The sequence below is a fragment of the Mobula hypostoma genome, assembly GCF_963921235.1.
Source record: "Mobula hypostoma chromosome 6 unlocalized genomic scaffold, sMobHyp1.1 SUPER_6_unloc_1, whole genome shotgun sequence".
NCBI lineage: Eukaryota > Metazoa > Chordata > Chondrichthyes > Myliobatiformes > Myliobatidae > Mobula > Mobula hypostoma.
In genome coordinates this window covers 282,069-303,392 of record NW_026948118.1, presented here as the reverse complement: position 1 = coordinate 303,392, position 21,324 = coordinate 282,069, and the positions used below count along the sequence as shown (strand labels likewise).

At 41.6% G+C, this 21,324-nt stretch overlaps 1 protein-coding gene across 2 annotated transcripts in view; it reads right to left on the bottom strand.

Annotated features, from left to right (window-relative positions):
• The window catches only part of LOC134341134 (ADP-ribosylation factor-like protein 13B), a 67,214-nt gene that overhangs the window by 8,075 nt on the left and 37,815 nt on the right, over positions 1 to 21,324 (bottom strand). For both annotated transcript variants that reach the window (XM_063038906.1, XM_063038907.1), the window contains 2 exons: positions 20,722 to 20,827; positions 1,256 to 1,458 (listed from right to left, as the gene is read on the bottom strand). In XM_063038906.1, coding sequence (XP_062894976.1) covers positions 1,256 to 1,458; positions 20,722 to 20,827 — 309 coding nt within the window. The remainder of the gene's footprint in view (positions 1 to 1,255; positions 1,459 to 20,721; positions 20,828 to 21,324) is intronic.

Genomic DNA, 21,324 nt, shown 5'->3' with positions numbered 1-21,324 from the left:
TTCCTAACTGGACTTTGAAGCTTTGAACACTACCTCACTCTTTTTTAATATACAGTATTTCTGTTTTTGCACATTTTTTAACAACCTATTCAATATACGTAACTGATTTACTTGTCTATTTGTTTTATTTTATTTATTATTATTTTTTTCTCTCTCTGCTACATTATGTATTGCAGTGAACTGCTGCTGCTAGGTTAACAAATTTCACGTCACATGTCGGTGATAATAAACCTGATTGTGATTTTCTTGTGAATTGTTTTTGCCTTCAGTGATTAGATTTTGAAAATTAATTCCTTGTAAGTGTTTGTGTTAGCTTTATACCCATATTTCATTGTCTTCAGCTGTGAGACACAACTGCTCCTGACATGATAGTGGGACTTATGAGTTAACAATGATAGTGTGGAACTAGTCAGTCATTTATAGGCCAGAATGGTAAATATGGCAAATTCAAACCCCCCCCCCGCAACCCTGCCAGAGAGATACTTGTGTGACTGTGATTGCATTTAATAGAATCAATGCCTTTTAGAATATAAGAATTTTGTGCACTAGGCATTAAAATAAGGACTCTATATGTGACCCAGATTCATTGGTTATATTAATAAACATTTTTTCTTTAAATATTGCTCAATGCATATTATTTACACTTGAGCTTTTCCATAATTTTTAGAAATGTGAAGGTTGAATTTTGACATCTTAATGGACTAGAAACAAAGGGGACCGCCAGTGGGCAGCAGACCAAAAGTATCCTGCAGTCCAACTAGCAGAAGCGCTTTGAAAACAGAACATAAACACAGCATTTTCAACATCCTGGCAAATGGTACTGAGTGAGTGTAGAGACAACACACATGGCTCAGTTTCAGAAGCAATATTTAAAGCCTCAATGCCAGCAAAACATCTATAGGATTTTAAAATCTGGCTGCACCACACCAGGGAAGCAGAATGTGGATTACACATGAATCAAGGCTGTCCCAGGATTGATTAACTCTTCACTGGATATGTTCCTAGGCACTCTTCGAGTGATGAAAGGAAAACCCCATTCTTTGAAAGAAAGAGAAATCTCAAATGTTCTGGAATGGAAAATCTCACCTTGAGAACAGATGTCCCAAAGACAGAGTAACTGAAAGAAGGGAATAGCAATTTTAAAAAATGATAAGCTGGGGAAATTTCAAAGAGCTTGAAAGAAATGTTTCAAAAGTCATAATGTTGAAGATTAGAAATTTTTAAGTAAGGCAAGCATAACTGTTTGGTCTTTTACCTCTCCTCTCGGATTTTTCGTACTCTTTCTGCACGTTCTCGTTTCTCTTGGTCTTCCCGTGCCTTCTGCAGCATCACATCGTTTTCAACCCGTTCTTGAAGGTTGCCATAATCCTTTGCTATGGTAACCAAAAGCCAATTAAGGCCTTCTTTAATTGCCTCGTCCAATGTTTTTCCATATCCCCGAACAGCAGAACATGGTTGCTATTGATATAAATGGGAAAAAAATATGCTCTGTGAACAATTACTACTTCACTAAAAAGGACAACATGCGTTGGGATGCATTTCCCATTTGCATTTAAGCAGACAGAATCTGCAATAGAAACAGATCATTTGAAGAAACTGCTGTTTCAACATTGTCCGGAAATCAAGTTCCATAACTTTGTGATGTATTTGACAACTGTAAGGTTGACATAATTGTTTATATTCTTTCACTGCTTTGAAAGCATGAGTTCAATGAACTGAATTATCCTTCATTAGTTTCTAGGATTCTGTGATTTACTTTTTAACCAATGTTTTACAAAGCTTGGGATGCACAGTTGTTTAACACTAGTGATAAGAGGAATTATTAGAATTGTGTAGAAGCCTCCAGGATTTGACTGCAACCAGAGGAGAATGTACAGTTCCCATAGTGCAACTGCACCGGTCCCATGAAATAATGGCCACGCAACCTACAGATGTCCTTGAAGATTTATTTTTATTTCTCTCTCTCTTCAGCAGACACCGTGAAAACTACAAGAAAATAAAAGACATAAAGGGTTTGAAACATATATCTCTCAGTCTTTTAAAGTCTCTCAAGCTAGTGTCTGCCGATAAACAGGCTCAACACGTCAGCAAAACAGAAGTGTGCTGAAATCAAATAAAATCACTGAAAACGTATCACACTGTCCATGTAAAGGCACATCAACAACATTATGCACAATAGAAAACAAATTTTAAAATAGCAATTACCGTGTGCACCTCTTGGAGCACATGCAGAATAAGATTATTTTAGGACCATAAATCTTTCTCTGCCTCCATGTTAGTTCTGACCCATAATGCCACAGTCATGCTCTTATTAAACTCTGGTCATGTGACCCATTACACTCTACAGTAAATAAAACCTTATATAAAAAGCACAAAATTCTTAATCAAACAATATTTTAAGGTAATATGTTTTAAACAATTTTTTTTTATGAATGTTACCCTTTTAACATCTTATTTATTACATTTTTAATCTTTTTTACAGCTATGAACTCAAATACTTATGAATTTATGGCAGAAACATATAAAATAAACATCTCAATGAAACACGTCTCTGAGACAGTTACACATCGCTTCAGCGATCATCTTGAATTGTGTGATTCTGAGGTTTGGTTTCAATAGAATTTGGGGTCTGGAAAAGTTTATTTAAATATGCAACTGGAACGGTGGATGTCTAACAATGTCTTTGCCGCTGCAAGGTTGGAAGTAGCAGTACTGCGTGGGTGCAAGGGCTGCAAAGGTTAACTATGACACAACAGGCATTCTGCAAACTGACAACAAGAATAGCAGCAGGTATTGAATTGAAAATACACTTGGACTAAGATGTTAACTGTCCTGTGCTATCACTAGTGGGATCATCAGTTGACTTGCCACCTGTCTTCAGGAGTTTCGGCCCGCTTATGGTCAAGACTCCCTCAAGGTGGTGGGCCAGCAATGCTAAAGCACCACCTCCCACTGGTGAGCTGAAAAACTTGGCATCTGCCTCTATCAGAGTTGTTGGTCGCTTCCATCCAACAGATAATCTGCTCTTCAGGTGTCCATGCAACTACTGAAGGGTTTGCAAAAGATGTATACACTGTCTGACTATCTGCCCCTCTGGACATACTTGGGCCACACCCATGATGATCCTGTCTCTGCTGCCTCAGCTACACCCCTGCTGGTTGACTTGATCTTTCTTCTAGTGAAGTCAAGGTCACACAGCCACTTCTGGAAAGTGAACACCATAAACATAGAAACATAGAAAATAGGTGCAGGAGTAGGCCATTCGGCCCTTCGAGCCTGCACCGCCATTTATTATGATCATGGCTGATCATCCAACTCAGAACCCCGCCCCAGCCTTCCCTCCATACCCCCTGACCCCCCGTAGCCACAAGGGCCATATCTAACTCCCTCTTCAATATAGCCAATGAACTGGCCTCAACTGTTTCCTGTGGCAGAGAATTCCACAGATTCACCACTCTCTGTGTGAAGAAGTTTTTCCTAATCTCGGTCCTAAAAGGCTTCCCCTCTATCCTCAAACTGTGGCCCCTCGTTCTGGACTTCCCCAACGTCGGGAACAATCTTCCTGCATCTAGCCTGTCCAATCCCTTTAGGATCTTATACATTTCAATCAGATCCCCCCTCAATCTTCTAAATTCCAACGAGTACAAGCCCAGTTCATCCAGTCTTTCTTCATATGAAAGTCCTGCCATCCCAGGAATCAATCTGGTGAACCTTCTTTGTACTCCCTCTAAGGCAAGGATGTCTTTCCTCAGATTAGGGGACCAAAACTGCACACAATACTCCAGGTGTGGTCTCACCAAGGCCTTGTACAACTGCAGTAGTACCTCCCTGCTCCTGTACTCGAATCCTCTCGCTATAAATGCCAGCATACCATTCGCCTTTTTCACCGCCTGCTGTACCTGCATGCCCACTTTCAATGACTCCCAGGTCTCGTTGCACCTCCCCTTTTCCTAATCGGCCACCATTCAGATAATAATCTGTTTTCCCATTTTTGCCACCAAAGTGGATAACTTCACATTTATCCACATTAAATTGCATCTGCCATGAATTTGCCCACTCACCCAACCTATCCAAGTCACCCTGCATCCTCTTAGCATCCTCCTCACAGCTAACACTGCCACCCAGCTTCGTGTCATCTGCAAACTTGGAGATGCTGCATTTAATTCCCTCATCCAAGTCATTAATATATATTGTAAACAACTGGGGTCCCAGCACTGAGCCTTGCGGTACCCCACGAGTCACCGCCTGCCATTCTGAAAAGGTCCCGTTTATTTCCACTCTTTGCTTCCTGTCTGCTAACCAATTCTCCACCCACACCAATACCTTACCCCCAATACCGTGTGCTTTAAGTTTGCACACTAATCTCCTGTGTGGGACCTTGTCAAAAGCCTTTTGAAAATCCAAATATACCACATCCACTGGTTCTCCCCTATCCACTCTACTAGTTACATCCTCAAAAAATTCTATGAGATTCGTCAGACATGATTTTCCTTTCACAAATCCATGCTGACTTTGTCCAATCATTTCACCGCTTTCCAAATGTGCTGTTATCACATCCTTGATACGACTCCAGCAGTTTCCCCACCACCGACGTTAGGCTAACCGGTCTATAATTCCCCGGTTTCTCTCTCCCTCCTTTTTTAAAAAGTGGAGTTACATTAGCCACCTTCCAATCCTCAGGAACTAGTCCAGAATCTAACGAGTTTTGAAAAATTATCACTAATGCATCCACTATTTCTTGGGCTACTTCCTTAAACACTCTAGGATGCAGACCATCTGGCCCTGGTGATTTATCTGCCTTCAATCCCTTCAATTTACCTAACACCACTTCCCTACTAACATGTATTTCGCTCAGTTCCTCCATCTCACTGGACCCTCTGTCCCCTACTATTTCTGGAAGATTATTTATGTCCTTCTTAGTGAAGACAGAACCAAAGTAATTATTCAATTGGTCTGCCATGTCCTTGCTCCCCATAATCAATTCACCTGTTTCTGTCTGCAGGGGACCTACATTTGTCTTTACCAGTCTTTTCCTTTTTACATATCTATAAAAGCTTTTACAGTCCGTTTTTATGTTCCCTGCCAGTTTTCTCTCATAATCTTTTTTCCCCTTCCTAATTAAGCCCTTTGTCCTCCTCTGCTGATCTCTGAATTTCTCCCAGTCCTCAGGTGAGCCACTTTCTCTGGCTAATTTGTATGCTTCTTCTTTGGAATTGATACTATCCCTAATTTCTCTTGTCAGCCACGGGTGCACTACCTTCCTTGATTTATTCTTTTGCCAAACTGGGATGAACAATTGTTGTAGTTCATCCATGCAACCTTTAAATGCTTGCCATTGCATATCCACCGTCAATCCTTTAAGTGTCTTTGCCAGTCTATCGTAGCTAATTCACGTCTCATACCTTCAAAGTTACCCCTCTTTAAGTTCAGAACCTTTGTTTCTGAATTAACTATGTCACTCTCCATCTTAATGAAGAATTCCACCATATTATGGTCACTCTTACCCAAGGGGCCTCTCACGACAAGATCGCTAATTAACCCTTCCTCATTGCTCAAAACCCAGTCCAGAATAGCCTGCTCTCTAGTTGGTTCCTTGACATGTTGGTTCAAAAAACCATCCCGCACACATTCCAAGAAATCCTCTTCCTCAGCACCTTTACCAATTTGGTTCACCCAATCTACATGTAGATTGAAGTCACTCATTATAACTGCTGTTCCTTTATTGCACACATTTCTAATTTCCTGTTTAATACCATCTCCGACCTCACTACTACTGTTAGGTGGCCTGTACACAACTCCCACCAGCGTCTTCTGCCCCTTAGTGTTACGCAGCTCTACCCATATCGATTCCACAGCTTCCCAGCTTATGTCCTTCCTTTCTATTGCGTTAATCTCTTCTTTAACCAGCAACGCCACCTCACCTCCCCTTCCTTCATGTCTATCCCTCCTGAATATTGAATATCCCTGAACGTTGAGCTCCCATCCCCGGTCACCCTGGAGCCATGTCTCTGTGATCCCAACTATATCATAATCATTAATAACAATCTGTACTTTCAATTCATCCACCTTATTACGAATGCTCCTTGCATTGACACACAAAGCCTTCAGGCGCTCTTTTACAACTCTCTTAGCCCTTATACAATTATGTTGAAAAGTGGCCCTTTTTAATGCTTGCCCTGGATTTGTCGGCCTGCCACTTTTACTTTTCTCCTTAGTACTTTTTGCTTCTACCCTCACTTTACACCCCTCTGTCTCTCTGCACTGGTTCCCATCCCCCTGTTGTGAACTAACCTCCTCACACGTAGCCTCTTTAATTTGATTCCCACCCCCCAACCATTCTAGTTTAAAGTCACCTCAGTAGCCCCCGCTAATCTCCCTGCCAGGATATTGGTCCCCCTAGGTTTCAAGTGTAACCCGTCCTTTTTGTACAGGTTATGCCTGCGCCAAAAGAGGTCCCAATGATCCAAAAACTTGAATCCCTGCCCCCTGCTCCAATCCCTCAGCCACGCATTTATCCTCCACCTCATCGCATTCCTACTCTCACTGTCGCGTGGCACAAGCAGTAATCCCGAGATTACTACCTTTGCGGTCCTTTTTCTCAATTCCCTTCCTAGCTCCCTATATTCTCCTTTCAGGACCTCATCCCTTTTCCTACCTATGTCATTGGTACCTATATGTACCACGACCTCTGGCTCCTCACCCTCCCACTTCAGGATATCTTGGACATGATCAGAAATATCCCGGACCCTGGCACCCGGGAGGCAAACTACCATCCGGGTCTCTGGACTGCGTCCACAGAATCGCCTATCTGACCCCCTTAGTATTGAGTCCCCTATCACAACTGCCCTCCTCTTCCTTGCCCTACCCTTCTGAGCTACAGGGCCAGATTCTGTGCCGGAGGCACGGCCACTGTCGCTTCCCCCGGGTAAGCTGTCCCCCCCAACAGTACTCAAACAGGAGTACCTGTTGTTAAGGGGCACAGCCACCGGGGTACTCTCTATTACCTGACTTTTCCCCTTCCCCCTCCTAACCGTGACCCACTTGTCTGCCTCCCGTGGCCCCGGCGTGACCACCTGCCTGCAACTCCTCTCTATCACCTCCTCACTCTCCCTGACCAGACGAAGGTCATCCAGCTGCAGCTCCAGTTCCGTAACGCGGTCCCTTAGGAGCTGCATCTTGATGCACTTGGCGCAGATGTAGACGTCTGGGAGGCTTGGAGACTCCAGGGCCTCCCACATCCGGCACCCTACTTTGAATGGATAGCATGAGACCTTCCGCCCTCTGTCTCTGCACTCTGATCTTAATTCTGCATACTTGGTTAACTTGCGCTCATGGGCTTCATCAATGTTGTCTTCCCAGGGGACTGTGAATTAACCAATAACTGGTGTCAGACCAAACGATTATATCTGGACACAATGTGGTGAAAGCTATTTGCACCGGGAAACTGCTTTTCCCATCCAGGTCAGCCTTGACACTCCAATCACTGGCTGAAGAAAGTATGCTTGATATATTTAGGTATATTAATCATCACCCATAAAATGCTAGAGGAACTCAGCATGTCAGGTAGCACCTATGGAAATGAATAAACAGTCAACATAACAGGCAAAATCCTTCTTCAGGACTGTAAAGGAAGGGGGAAGACAACAGAATAAAAAGGTGGGGAGGGGAAGGAAGATAGCTGGGATCTGATAGGTGAAGCCACATGGGTAGGAAAGGTAAAGGGCTGGAGAAGAAGGAATCTGATAAGGAGAGGAGAATAGACCATAGGAGAAAGGGATGGAGGAAGGTACTGGGGGGGGCGGGGGGGCTAGGCAGGTGATAAGAGGTAGGGAAATAGAAGAGGGAAGGGGGAAAGAAAAATGTTTTTATCAGAAGGAGATGGGTACCATAGGACAAGGTTTTGAGGGGAATGCAGGAAATTGGGACTAGGTGGTACTGTAGTTGACATAGACTTATTGGGCTGAAGGGCCAGTTTCTGTGCTGTATTGCTCTATGACTCCTTAAAAACATGGAAGTACTTAGGATGTATGCAGTGAAGATTCATTGCTGTATGCTGAGAGATCAAGTAAGCAAGGCCTCTGTCATCTGCAGTTTGACCTTATTGCAAAGTACTGAACTGTCTGAGTGCTCTAAAGTGCTTGATTATGGAAGACATTTCCCAATAGCTTGAGTCTGGAACTAAGTGTCAAAATTTCAAACATAGGATTGGAATGAGGAGAAATTTCTTCAGTCAGAGGATGCTTTGCAAGTCTCTAACACAGAGGGCTGTAGAGGCTCACTGTATTCAAAAATAAGAATAACACAGATATTTAGATTTCTGCTTGTGATAGAAGATCAATATTCTTGAGGGACCACATAGCCTATTCCCATTTCTTTTTTATATTGAGTTATCTCATGTTTTTGAATTATATACTCAGTGGCCACTTTATTTGGTACCCCTGCTTGTTAATGCAAATATCGAATCAGGCAATCATATGTCAACAAATGCACAAAACCATAGACATTGTCAAGAGGTTCAGTTGTTCAGAAAAAAATTATCAGAATGGGGAAGAAATGTGATTGAAATGACTGACTGTGGAATGATTGTTGGTGCCAGATGGAGTGTTTTGAGTATCTCAGAAACTGCTGATCTGGATTCTTAAACACACAGCATTCCCTAGAGCAGCGGTCCCCAACCACCGGGCCGCGAGGAAACTATATGATTTGGCGATATGAGTCAGCGGCACCTTTCCTCATTCCCTGTCACGCCCACTGTTGAGCTTGAATGCACGCGAGATCATTACCCGCGCGTCATCCATGTCAGCGCGGGAAGGAGATCAACTCCATGAGCTTGCAAATGACGGCGGGCTGAAAAGTATGTTTGACATAACATCGCTGCCGACATTCCGGATCAAAGTCAAGGCTAAATATCCTGAGATAGTCAGGAAAGCACTGAAAACGTTGCTTCCATTTCCAACATATCTCTGCAATGAATGCAACGAAAACTAAATTGCGGAATAGACTGGACATAAGGAACCCCCTTCGAGTATCACTGTCTTCCCATCACCCCTCGATAGGACCGTCTTGTTGCAGGGAAACAAGCCCAGGGCTCCCACTGATTCAGCGATATTGGTGTGTTGAAATGATTTTATATGTTCATACAGGGAAAATATGCGCTGTGTGTTTGATATCCAAACGTTACTTAAAATGTTATGATGCTATTATAAGTGACTTATATAACCATGGAACAATTACGGCATGGAAACAGGCGATCTCGCTCCTTCTAGTCCGTGCCGAACGCTACTCTCACCTAGTCCCATCAACCTGCACTCAGCCCATAACCCTCCATTCCTTTCCTGTCCATATACCCATCCAATTCTTCTTTAAATGATAATATCGAACCTGCCTCTACCACTTCTACTGGAAGTTCGTTCAACACTTCCAGCTCCCCTGTCCTCCCCTGATATTTGTCTTATCGCTATATTCATGCGAGGAAAATATGCGCTGTGCGTTTAATATTAAATTCATTAGATAAACCCTTTTAGAAATGAAATTGAGTGTATTAGCCACTTATCACCTATATTCCGGTCGTGATTAATACGCCGCCACCACCAACAGAATCGGCAAAAACAATTTTTAAGAAATCGGCACGTAAATGCATGCGCACTGGTGCCCGCGCAAGGCTTCATGGTCATTGTAGTCTTTCTCGGGGTAACCCGACATATTTGACTGCTACTCTTGTACGTTGGCAACCCTACCCCCTCCCCCCGCTCGGCCGGTCCGCAGTACGAAAAAGGTTGGGGACCCCTGCCCTAGAGTTTACAGAGAATGATGCAAAAAACAAAAACAAAAAACTAGCGAGCAGCAGTTCTGTGGGCAAAACTGCCTTATTAATGAGAGAAGTCAGAGGAGAATAGCCAGACTGGTTCAAGCTGACAGGAAGGCAACAGTAATTCAGATAACATCGCATTACAATAGGGGTGAGAAGAAGAGCATCTCTGAGCACACAGCACATCGAACCTCAAAGTGGATCGGCTACAACAGCAGAAGACGATGGACATACATTCAGCGGCCACTTTATGAGATACAAGAGGTACCCAATAAGGTGGCCGCTGAATGTATGTCAATAATACAGCTGAGTGTATTAGGTGACTAAGGGAGACAAAACCTTTAGCTTTGAGAAGAAGTTCTGTGATAGTAATTAATACACATCATAGAAAGAACTTTAATAAGCCAATTAAATAATTTTAAGCCTCAACTGCTTCCCTGGGCAGAGATTTCCATAGATTCAATCCTCTGTGGAAAACGCAATTCCTCCTCATCTCAGTCCTATATCTAATCCCCAAAATATTGAGGCTACAGTCCCCCAGTTCTAGTTCTACCTACCAATGGAAGCAACTTTTCTGCTTCCATCCCTTTCACAATTTTATATGTGCTTAAAAGATTCCCTCTACTCATTGTTCTGAATTCCAGTGAATATAGTCCCAGGCAACTGCACCTTTTCTTGTAGGCTAACCCCATCATCTCTGGCATTAACCTGGTGAATCTCCTCCACATCACCTTCAAAGCTGGTATATACTTTCTCAAGTCAGGAGACCAGAGCCACATGCAGTACTTCAGCTGTGACCTCCGTAGTACCCCTGTATAGTTGCAGCATGATCTCTCCGCTCTTAAATTCAATTCCTCTTGCAATAAAGGACAACATTGCCTTCCTGTTAACCTGTTGTATCTGCAAACCAATCTTTTGTGATTCATACACAAGCACTCCCTAGAACCTCTGCACATCAGCATGCTGCAATCTTTCACCATTAAAAAAATCCCATCTTCCAATTTTTCCTTCTAAAGTGGGTGACTTTGCATTTCCCAGCATTGTACTCCATCTGATCAACTCTGCTCCATTCACTTATATACCTCTGCAGACTCTTCATATCCTCTGCACAATTTAGTTTTCCCACTCTATATAGTTCATCGGCAAACACTGCATTTGGTCCCCTCTTCCAAATGGTTAATGTACAAACACTTTGTATATTGTGAACAGCTGCGGGCCCAGCACCAATCCCTGCAGCACACTGTTCACCAGAGAAACCTATTTATCCCAACTGTATGTCTCTTATTAGTTAACCAATACTCTTCTTATGGCTTACCTCAACTTCCTAAGTCTTTTCTACCACATCATATCAAACGCGTCTGAAAATCCAAGTATAGAACATCCATCCACTGCACTTATTATATCCTCAAAGAACTCCAGTAAGTCTGGCAAACAGGACTTGCGCTTCCTGAGGAAACCGCCACTATCCAGTCATCTCACCATTTCTTCCTTAGTGATAGCTTAAAGCATTTTGCTGACTACAGATGTTAAGCTAACTGGCCTTTTGTTAACTGCCTTTTGCCTATATCCTTTTTTTTAAAAAAACAGTAGTTGACATTCAGTGTCTTCCGATCTGCCAGGACCTGCCCAGAGTCCAGATAATTTTAGTAGATTATCAGAAACACTTCTACTATAATTTATGCCATTTCTTTCAGTACCCTGGTATGCATTCCATCAGGACCAGGGGCCTGACCTACTTCTAAGGCCATTAGTTTGTGCAGCACTACTTCTTTAGTATTAACGACTGTATCAAGGTCTTCACCTGCCATTGCATCCATTAGATTAGATTCAACTTTATTGTCATTGTTCCGAGTACAGATACAAAGCCAATGAAATGCAGTTAGCATCTAACCAGAAATGCAAAGAACAGTGTTATATACAAAATAACTGCGAATAAAAAGTAACTGCTGCAGCACACAAATATAAAAGTACTGAGACAGTACAATATGGGTGCAATACTGCTGAGCGCTGTGATGAGAGGTTCAGCAGGGGTCACAGCCTCAGGGAAGAAGCTCTTCCTCAGCCTGCTGGTGCGGGAGCGGAGGCTCCTGTAGCGCCTACCAGATGGGATGAGAGTAAAAAGTCCATGGTTAGGGTGAGATGCATCCTTGATAATGCTTTTTGCCCTGCCCAGGCGGCACTTATGGTAGATGTTCTCAATGGTGGGGAATCGGGTGCCGATAATCCGCTGGGCAGTTTTCACCACACGCTGGAGTGCTTTGCGGTCTGATATGGGACAATTGCCACACCACACTGAGATACAGTTGGTGAGTATGCTCTCAATGGTACAGTGGTAAAAGTCCGTCAGTCTCCTGGGACAGAGGTGAGCTTTCTTGATGCTCCGCAGGAAGTAAAGGCGCTATTGCGCCTTTTTGATCAGGATGGAGGAGTTCAGGGACCAGGTGAGATCCTCGGAAATGTGGACACCAAGGAATTTGAAGCTTGATATACGCTCCACTACAGCTCCGTTGATGTAGATGTGGATGTGATGTGAGTGTGGCTCCTAGCATGCCTGAAGTCCACAATGATTTCCTTGCTCTTCTGGATGTTAAGGGCCAGGTTGTTGTTGGCACACCGTGCGGCCAGGTGCTGGACCTCATCCCTGTAGGCCCTCTCGTCATCCCTTCTGATCAGGCCAACCACCGTGGTGTTGTCTGCAAACTTGATGATGGAGTTAGAACCATGTACAGGAACGCAGTCATAGGTGAAAAGGGAGTACAGAAGAGAGCTCAGCACACAGCCTTGAGGCATGCCGGTGTTCATGGTGAGAGTGGAGGAGGAGAGGTTGTCTAACTTAACTGATTGGGGTCAGTTAGTCAGAAAGTCCAAGGTTCAATTGCAGAGGGATGATGAGCACTATATCTCTCTTTGCCATATTTGAGATGTCCTCCATTGTGAAAAGTGACACAATATAGTCATTCAAAGCCTCAGCCATCTCCACATTACCCACTATTAATTTGCCTTCTCATCTTCCAAGGAGCCTACATTCACTTTACATAATTCCAAAAAAAAATACTGTTTTAAATTTTACTTTACTCTCATAATCTATATTGTCTTACTGCTTGCTTAGCGGATTCTTTTTTTTGAGATACAGCCTGGTAACAGGTCCTTCCAGCCCAAAGAGCCCACAATGTCCAATTAGACATGTGTGACCAATTAATCTATTAACCAGTATGTCTTTGGAATATGGGAGGAAACCCACGAGGTCATGAGGAAGACACACAAACTCCTTCAGACGTCGGCGGAATTGACACCAGATCGCTGGCTCTGTCATAGCATTACGCTAACTGCTACACTACCTACCATTTGGCTCAACCCACGCTAACTTTTCTTGCTTTTTCTTTTACCTTTTCCATTTTTTTATATGTATAAAACTACAATTATTTATACATTCTTAAGTACACATTGAGATGATATAAAAGGAAAGTAAACATTTAAATAGATAATTATGTACTGTGGTAAATCTAACCTATTAGGCTAAGTAATGAAATTAGTTGTTAAGAAAAATGGTAATAATAGTTTCCATACAACCCTTCTGGACCATTTCCACTGGTCCAAAATGTTGCATACAAGCCTATATACCAACCATTGTAGGTGTTTATATCCCAATTTGTTCGTGCTTGTTCCTGCCCACAGACATAATTATCCAATCCCTATGTACTTATTTACTTAATTTTTTCTTTTTTTTTATCCCTTTCCCAAATCTTTCCCTTTAATTGTGTTAATTCTCTATTTTCCAAAAAAAAAACATTTAGACTAGGGGTGCTTACGTTAGCAATATTACTGTGTTGATGAGAAGAGCAATATAAATCATTAGGAGAGTCATCTAAAGTCTGCTCGCATTGGGGTTATATATTCAATCCATTTATTCCAGATTTGATAAAATGTTTCTTTTTGAGTTCTTAGGGAGTAAGTCAACTTTTCCATTTTAAATATTTCCAAGATAATTTCGTACCAATCTTCTAATGTAGGTGGTATTGGATTTAGCCATTTTCTAGTGATTGATTTCTTACTTGCCGCTAAGAGGGCCTGCAGCAACTTTATATCTTCCTTCTGTTCAAGGAACAATACATGCCCCAAATAGAGCGTCTCAAAGTTCAGAGGTATCTGGGACCTAAGTACCTTAACTAATGTTCTATGAATACCTTCCCAAAATAGACTTAATTTAGGGCAATCCCAGAAAATATGAAAATGATTTGCCTCCTTAGAGCCGCACCTTCTCCAACACATCACATTTGTATCTTTATATTTTACCTGATATGGGGTCTTATAATGTTTTTCCAACAATGTTCTCTCCAAGTCAAAGAATTAGTCGAGGGACCATTGAAAGCTGCAGATTTTCCCCCAAGCCTCCTCTGAAAGTACCAACCCCGCTTCTTTCTCCCACTTCTCTTTAATATACGGTGTATTTACATTTTTAGCATGGGAGAGTGCATTATATAGGCGAGAAACTGATTTACTAGGTATTGAACTGCAAGCCGAATTCAGAATCTTGAAAAATTTTAATTCTACTGTTGATAGGTCTGTATATCTACAACTCTGGTTAACATAGTTTCGTATTTGAAGGTACCTAAAAAAGTCATTATGTTCTAGGCCATGCTTGTCCTGCAGGATTTGGAAACTTTGTAATACTCTTTTATCTATAAATGAGAGGTAGGTTGTAAGACCTTTCTTTATCCATAGCTCAAATCTTTTATCTCCTCTGTTGGGAAGGAATTCGGTATCATATGCACACCATCTAAAGAGTTTTAACATGTTATTAATTCCACATGAATTAACCACCTTCTGCCATACTTTTAATGTAAGATTTATCCAAGCATTATTAAATTTTTCCAACTGGGCCATCAATCCTTTGTCAGCTATTGAGGCCTGAAGAGGAAAACTGTCAACTAATCCAAATTCTATTTCCTTCCATCTAGCCTTATATTCCCTATTACACCAATATAACAGAGGGGTTATCTGTGAGGCATAAAAGTAATTTCTCAGGCAAGGAAGAACCATACCTCCTCCTTCCTTCCCTAACTGTAAGGTGTTATATCGAATTCTAGGTTTCCTTCCTTGCCAAATGAAGCGGGAAATCCATTTGTCCCATTCCCTGAATTGATTATCATCCACCTCCACTGGTAAAGTACGGAAAAGGTATAATAACCGAGGAAGAATATTCATTTTTATAGTATTTATCCTTGAATTTAAACTTAAAAAGGGGATAAGATTCCATCTATGCATATCTGCTTTTATCTCTGAGATTAATGGCCCATAATTTACCTGTGACAGTGTTGAAAGATCCTTCGGCAGGGTTATTCCTAAATATTTTAATGATTTAGCTTCCCACTTAAGATCGTATGTATCCTGCAATTTTTTGGATGGTGTATAATTTAGGGACATAACCTGCGTTTTCTTTACATTTATTTTATAACCTGATATTTTCCCAAAGTCATCCAACAGTGTAAACAATCCTATAAATGATTTTTCTGGTTCACTCAGATAGACCAAAACATCATCTGTGAATAACGCCACTTTCTGTTCAATCCCTGCCACCTTGATACCTTTTACCATTTCGCTCTGTCTTATTAGTTGGGCAAGTGGTTCAATATATAGCGCAAAAAGGAGAGGAGAAATTGGGCATCCCTGTCTAGTGCCTCTCTCTAAAATGAAGGAGTCAGAGAGGTCCCCATTTATCTTAATTCCGGCTGTAGGGCTGTCATATAGAGTCTGAATTACTTTAATAAACCTTTCTTGAAAGCCGAATCTTCCTAACACTCTGTATAGGAATGCCCAACTAACCGAATCAAAAGCTTTCTCAGCGTCCAATCCTACTACCATTGTCTCTGTCTCGTTCTTATTAACCTGTTCTAATATGTGCAGAGTTCTCCTTATGTTGTCCTGTGTTTGTCTTTGTTGAATAAATCCAGTCTGGTCTAAATGGATTAGGCCAGGTAAAAGCTTTTCCAATCTGCGCGCTAATATAGATGTAAATAGTTTGTAATCTAAATTAAGAACACTAATTGGCCGATAATTGCCACATTCTAGTTTATCTTTACCCTCTTTAGGAATAACTGAAATAATCGCTTCTCTCCAGGAAGGTGGAGTTTCTCCTCTCTGCAAGATCCAATTAAAGGTGTTAAGTAGTAATGGGGCTAACTGTGTCTTCAGGGACTTGTACCACTCTGAGGTAAACCCATCAGAACCCGGGGACTTTCCAGCCTTTAACCTAGAGATGGCCATGTTCAGTTCTTTGACAGTTACTGGTTCTAATAAACTTTCATTTTGTAAATCTGTAAGTTTAGGTAGATCTAAAAAATTCAATACACTGTCTATATAGGGCTCATTGGGGGCCCGGGGTTGGGAGTACAGCTCTCGATAATATGTTTCAAAACTCTCTTGAATTTTCCCTATTGTACTCTCCACAAGCTTTGTCTTTGGATTCTTTATTTTATGAATTGTATTGTCTGCTTGTTGTTTTCGTAATTTATATGCTAATAATCTAGCTGATTTACCTCCTACTTCATAATTCTTTTGTCTCAGGTAAAGAAAATTTCTTTGCGTTTCCAACGTATAAATATCATCAATTTCACTTTGCAATGTCCTAATTTCCTGTTTTCGATTTGAATTACTTTTGTTGCTATCTACAACTTGAAGTTGTTTTAATTTTCCTTGAAGGTCTGCTAATTTTTGTGCATTGATTTTTTTCATGTGAGTAGTAATGGAAATAATTTTCCCTCTCAGTACAGCTTTCAATGTATCCCATAAAATCACTGGTGATGTTTCTCCCGTGTCATTAAGGTCTAGATATTCTTCGATTTCTCCCCTTAATCTCTCCATTACTTTCGGGTTATTGAGTATATGTGAGTTTAGCCTCCATAGTGTTTTCCTCATTTTCCTTTCCAGGATTAGAGACATAGAGACTGGGCTATGATCCGACAGATCAATTGTTGCAATATTACAGTTTTTTATCCTGAGTCTATCTGTATTAAAGATAAAGAAATAGTCTATCCTTGAATAGGCTGAATGAGGGAAAGAGTAATGTGTATAATCTTTACTAGTAGGGTGTAATTCCCTCCAGACATCTATAATTCCCAACTCCTCCATCAATGAATTCACTTTCCGAGTCAGAGGTTTATTCTGAGTAACTATTCTTGAAGAATCTAATATAGGATTTAATCTAATATTAAAATCCCCTCCACAAATTACTACCCCTCGAGAACTGACCATTAGGTCAAAAATGTGTCTATAAAATGACCATTCACTACCTGGAGGAGCATAAACATTCAGCAATGTTATTTCTGTACCTTCTATTCTTCCTGTGATTTTTACAAACCGTCCTTCTTTGTCTCTAGTCTCTGAAATATGTTCATAATTAAGAGTACTTGATATTAAAGTAGCTACCCCTCTTTTGTGACTCAATTTATATGATGAATAAAATACATGCTTAAAGCCCATTCTTTTTAATTTTCCATGTTCAGATTGGCTCATATGTGTTTCCTGGAGGAAAGCTATTTGTGCCCTCTCTTTTTTCAATTTAGACATAATCTTATTTCTTTTAATTGGATTCAAAACCCCATTAACATTATAGGAAATTATTTTTACCAATTCAGTTTGCATTTTTCTCTAGTAGAAAAAAAGCACTCTCCTTTTCTAACCAAACAGTAAGCAATCCCTTCTCAACAGTAAACCAAGACATATAACCACACCCTAGACATTTCTGAACGTATAATATTTGAAAATTTTTCCCGACTTCCCACAGTGAGGCCTGAGCACCGACCCGCCTCAGTTCAGAGGGATAACCTCTATCTTCACCCTGTGTTAGAGGGCCCTCAGCAGTTTGAATAATCATAGAGAATTTTCTCCTATTTATGTCTCGACCATATTGCTATCATTCAAGTTATTCCGCCTAGTTTATTTTCAGTTACCAGTTTTCATTTTACTTTTAAGTCCGATTTACTCTTTTCAGTCATTTCTCTTAATTAATCTGTATTCTCTGTACATTCGCGTCTGAATATTTGCAGCTTTTCCTTGTAGATTGACACTCTGGTTCGAGTGGAGCGTCCTCGCCCCACTAACTGCCACCACTTCTGCCGAATCCTCTCCAGTAGCGACTCCGGTTGGATGATAACTTTAATAGGTAGTCCCCGGTCCACCAGGTCCAACGTTGCCTCCTCCACCGTAGCGTAAGTTTTTGTTCCTTCGTCGTAAAAGACTCTCAGCCGAGCTGGATACAGGGTCTGGAATCTGATGTTGTTTTCCTTCAGGACACTCCGTGTTTCCGTATATTCCTTCCGTCTGGCAAGAATCCCCGGTGCGTAGTCGTGGTCTAAACTGATTTTGCAGTTGTTCCACATGAAACCTTTCTTTTGCCATGCTCTTTTAAGCACCTCTTCCTTCGTTCTGTAACTGAGAAATCTGATCAGAATCGATCTGGCCTGGGTGCCTGCCGGAGGCTGTGGTGCCAACGCGCGGTGAGCCCTTTCTATCTGTAGGTCTTTTGCGGCCGGTATATCAAGGTTCTCTCTAAGCAGCCTCTCCACGAAGGGAATCATCAATCCGGGTTTACCTTCGGTTCCTTCGGGAACTCCGTAGATCCTCACATTTTCCCTTCTCGAGCGGCCTTCCCGATCCACCAGCTTCCACTGGAGCTGGTCTTGTAGCTTCAGCATTTCTGCTATCACTTCCTCGGCGTTCTGTAGCTTCTCTTCAATTCCAACAATCCTCGCTTCGGCTTCATCTATCCGCGAGTTAGTTTTCTCCTTTAATATCTTCCAGCTGTTTGCTGTTATCTTGTCGGAACTCGCGAATCTCTCCGAGAATCAAAGACAGAGTCACCGATTCCCCCTCATTATCTCCGTCCTGGCTTGCCGTGGGGGAGCTAGGCCCGTCGCCTTGCTGCATCTCTTTATGTTTATCAGCCTTCGAAGCGGACTTTTTATTCTTGTTCTTAGACATCATCCTTGCCCCTTTTATTAATATAGTTATGCAATATTAAGTATTTGTCTAAATTCGATTTTGGGGCAGTTTACCTTTTTTGTCGAGAGACTTTTTCCTTACGCCGCCATTCCCTTGATGACCCGGAAGTCCTCCTGTTCTTGCTTTTAACTAGAATATAATTTTCTTGAGCACTGTGAAAAAATCTGATTTCCACTGTTCCACAAATTTCCCACATATAGTATGTGTACACGAACCAACCCACCCTGACTCAGGCATCCGTTAGTCCTGCGAGACCATAGATCTGCACCTGGAAAGTCTTCACTGTCCAGGGCGTAGGCCTGGGCAAGGTCATAAGGAAGACCAGCAGTTGCCCATGCTGCAAGTCTCCCCTCCCCACGACACCGATGTTGTCCAAGGGAAGGGCATTAGGACCCACATACCTTGGCATTAGTGTCGTCGCAGAGCACCGTGTGGTTAAGTGCCTTGCTCAAGGACACAACACGCTGCCTCGGCTGGGGATCGAACTCACGACCTTCAGGTCGCTAGTCGAATGCCTTAACCACTTGGCCACGTGCCCACTACTTAGTCATAATACATGGGTTTTAGATTGAAAATGGTTGTTGTGATGTATCTAGTGTGGTAGCATGGTGGATAGTGCTTGTGGCTCTCACTTTAGCTTCTACTGCTGGCTAGCAGACTTGCACATCCATCTCTCCATTTGGCAAGTCTCTCCCTGCAGTATACGGCCTCTCCAACAGCAAGCATCATGTACTGCCCTGTCACTGGCATCACACAGAAACGGACTCCTTTCAGACAAAGGCTGAACTACAGAAAACGGGGAGGAGATCTGGCCCCTGCACATGCAGCACGCTGACGCACTGGTGTGTAGACACGCCCTGGTGCCTGTGAACCAGATCCCCAGCTATGGGTAAATAGCCCCACTACATTGTGAGCAGCCTCAGGAGAGGCGACGACGACGGAAGTGAACTCAGACAGCAAATCCAGAGTGGAGTGCCTAAGACAGCTGGACACCATTGAACATCCTTACGGCAGCTCCTGCAGCCAAGCTGGTGGATTACACTGGTGAAGCAGAGAGAGGGATCTTGACACTGGGCATCTCAGGATTTCCATACCTTCCGTCCAGGCTTGTGATCTTGATCATCACCCATTGTCCTTCGAGACAAGTCAGATGCCAACCACAGTTTGAACTATTGTACCCTCCAAATGAATGGGATATTCAATCAAACTGTGTTCACTCTTTCCAAAGGATCCTGAACTATGAGGTAGTTAATGTTAACAGCCTCATTAAATGGGACCAGATCTAAGATATATTTTCGTTTGCATGTTTAGTGATATACTATTCAAGAAATCCTAATCTTTCTTTGAGCATTAAAAAAATACATTAGGATTTTAATAAAAGAGAATATATACGTCATGCCTGCTTAACCTGGAAATTGAACAAAAATCCATAAATGAAGGCTGCTGTTGATGTAATTTTTAGAAAGTAACTACTGCCAAATCTTTCTGCAGCTTCATGTACCAAAATATTGATGGGAATACAAAATCTGGTCTTATTAGATATTAAGTTATATTTAAATATTAAAGTAAGCAAATTAAATATCAATGTTGACTGTGTTGAGGTATTGTTTCCATTCAAACAATATGAATGGGAACAAATACTGAGTGCAAATATGGTAGCAGTAACAATTAGTAGCTCAGAAACACAAATCACAAAGTGTAATAATGAGATCTACATTTGTGAGCTGGGAAATACAATATAAACCCATAAAAATCAATAATATGTTCTCTTTAGACTTTATTACCTTCGTTCAGGAAAGACATTAAGATGATAGAGAGGAAAGAAAAAAATCACTGTGATAACACAACGGCTTTAACAGTGAAGAAGAATGGAAAGAATTTTTATTGAAGTAATTGACTGCACAGGTACTTACAATTTTGCAGAAGCTTTTATTTTCATTGACCAACTTCTCCAATGAAAGGCGCTCTATGAGTTCAGCCTCTCCTAAAGCACCAACACAATCTTGTTTGTTTGCCAATCTAAAATAGACAAAGCATTGATTATATTTCAATTTAACTGTTCATTTTACCAATAGTAATAACATACTTGGTGAATTATTGGACACTTAGAAAATGGGCTAAATTATCATTTGGGCATTTGCAACTGAACTTCCTGGGATGTTCTAGGGTGATCTCATATTTTTCACATTTCTTGAAGGAAGATTAGTCTTTAAAGGGATTAGACAGTCATTAGTTCATATACAGTGGCATGCAAAAGTTTGGGCACCCCGGTCAACATTTGTTACTGTGAATAGCTATGCCAGTAAAACATGACCTGATTTCCAAAAGCCATGAAGTTAAAGATGACAGATTTCTTTAATATTTTAAGCAGATTACTTTTTTTTATTTCCATCTTTTACAGTTTCAAAATAACAAAAAGGGAAAAGGGCCCGAAGCAAAAGTTTGGGTACCCTGCATGGTGAGTACTTAGTAACATCCCCTTTGGCAAGTATCACAGCTTGTAAATGCTTTTTGTA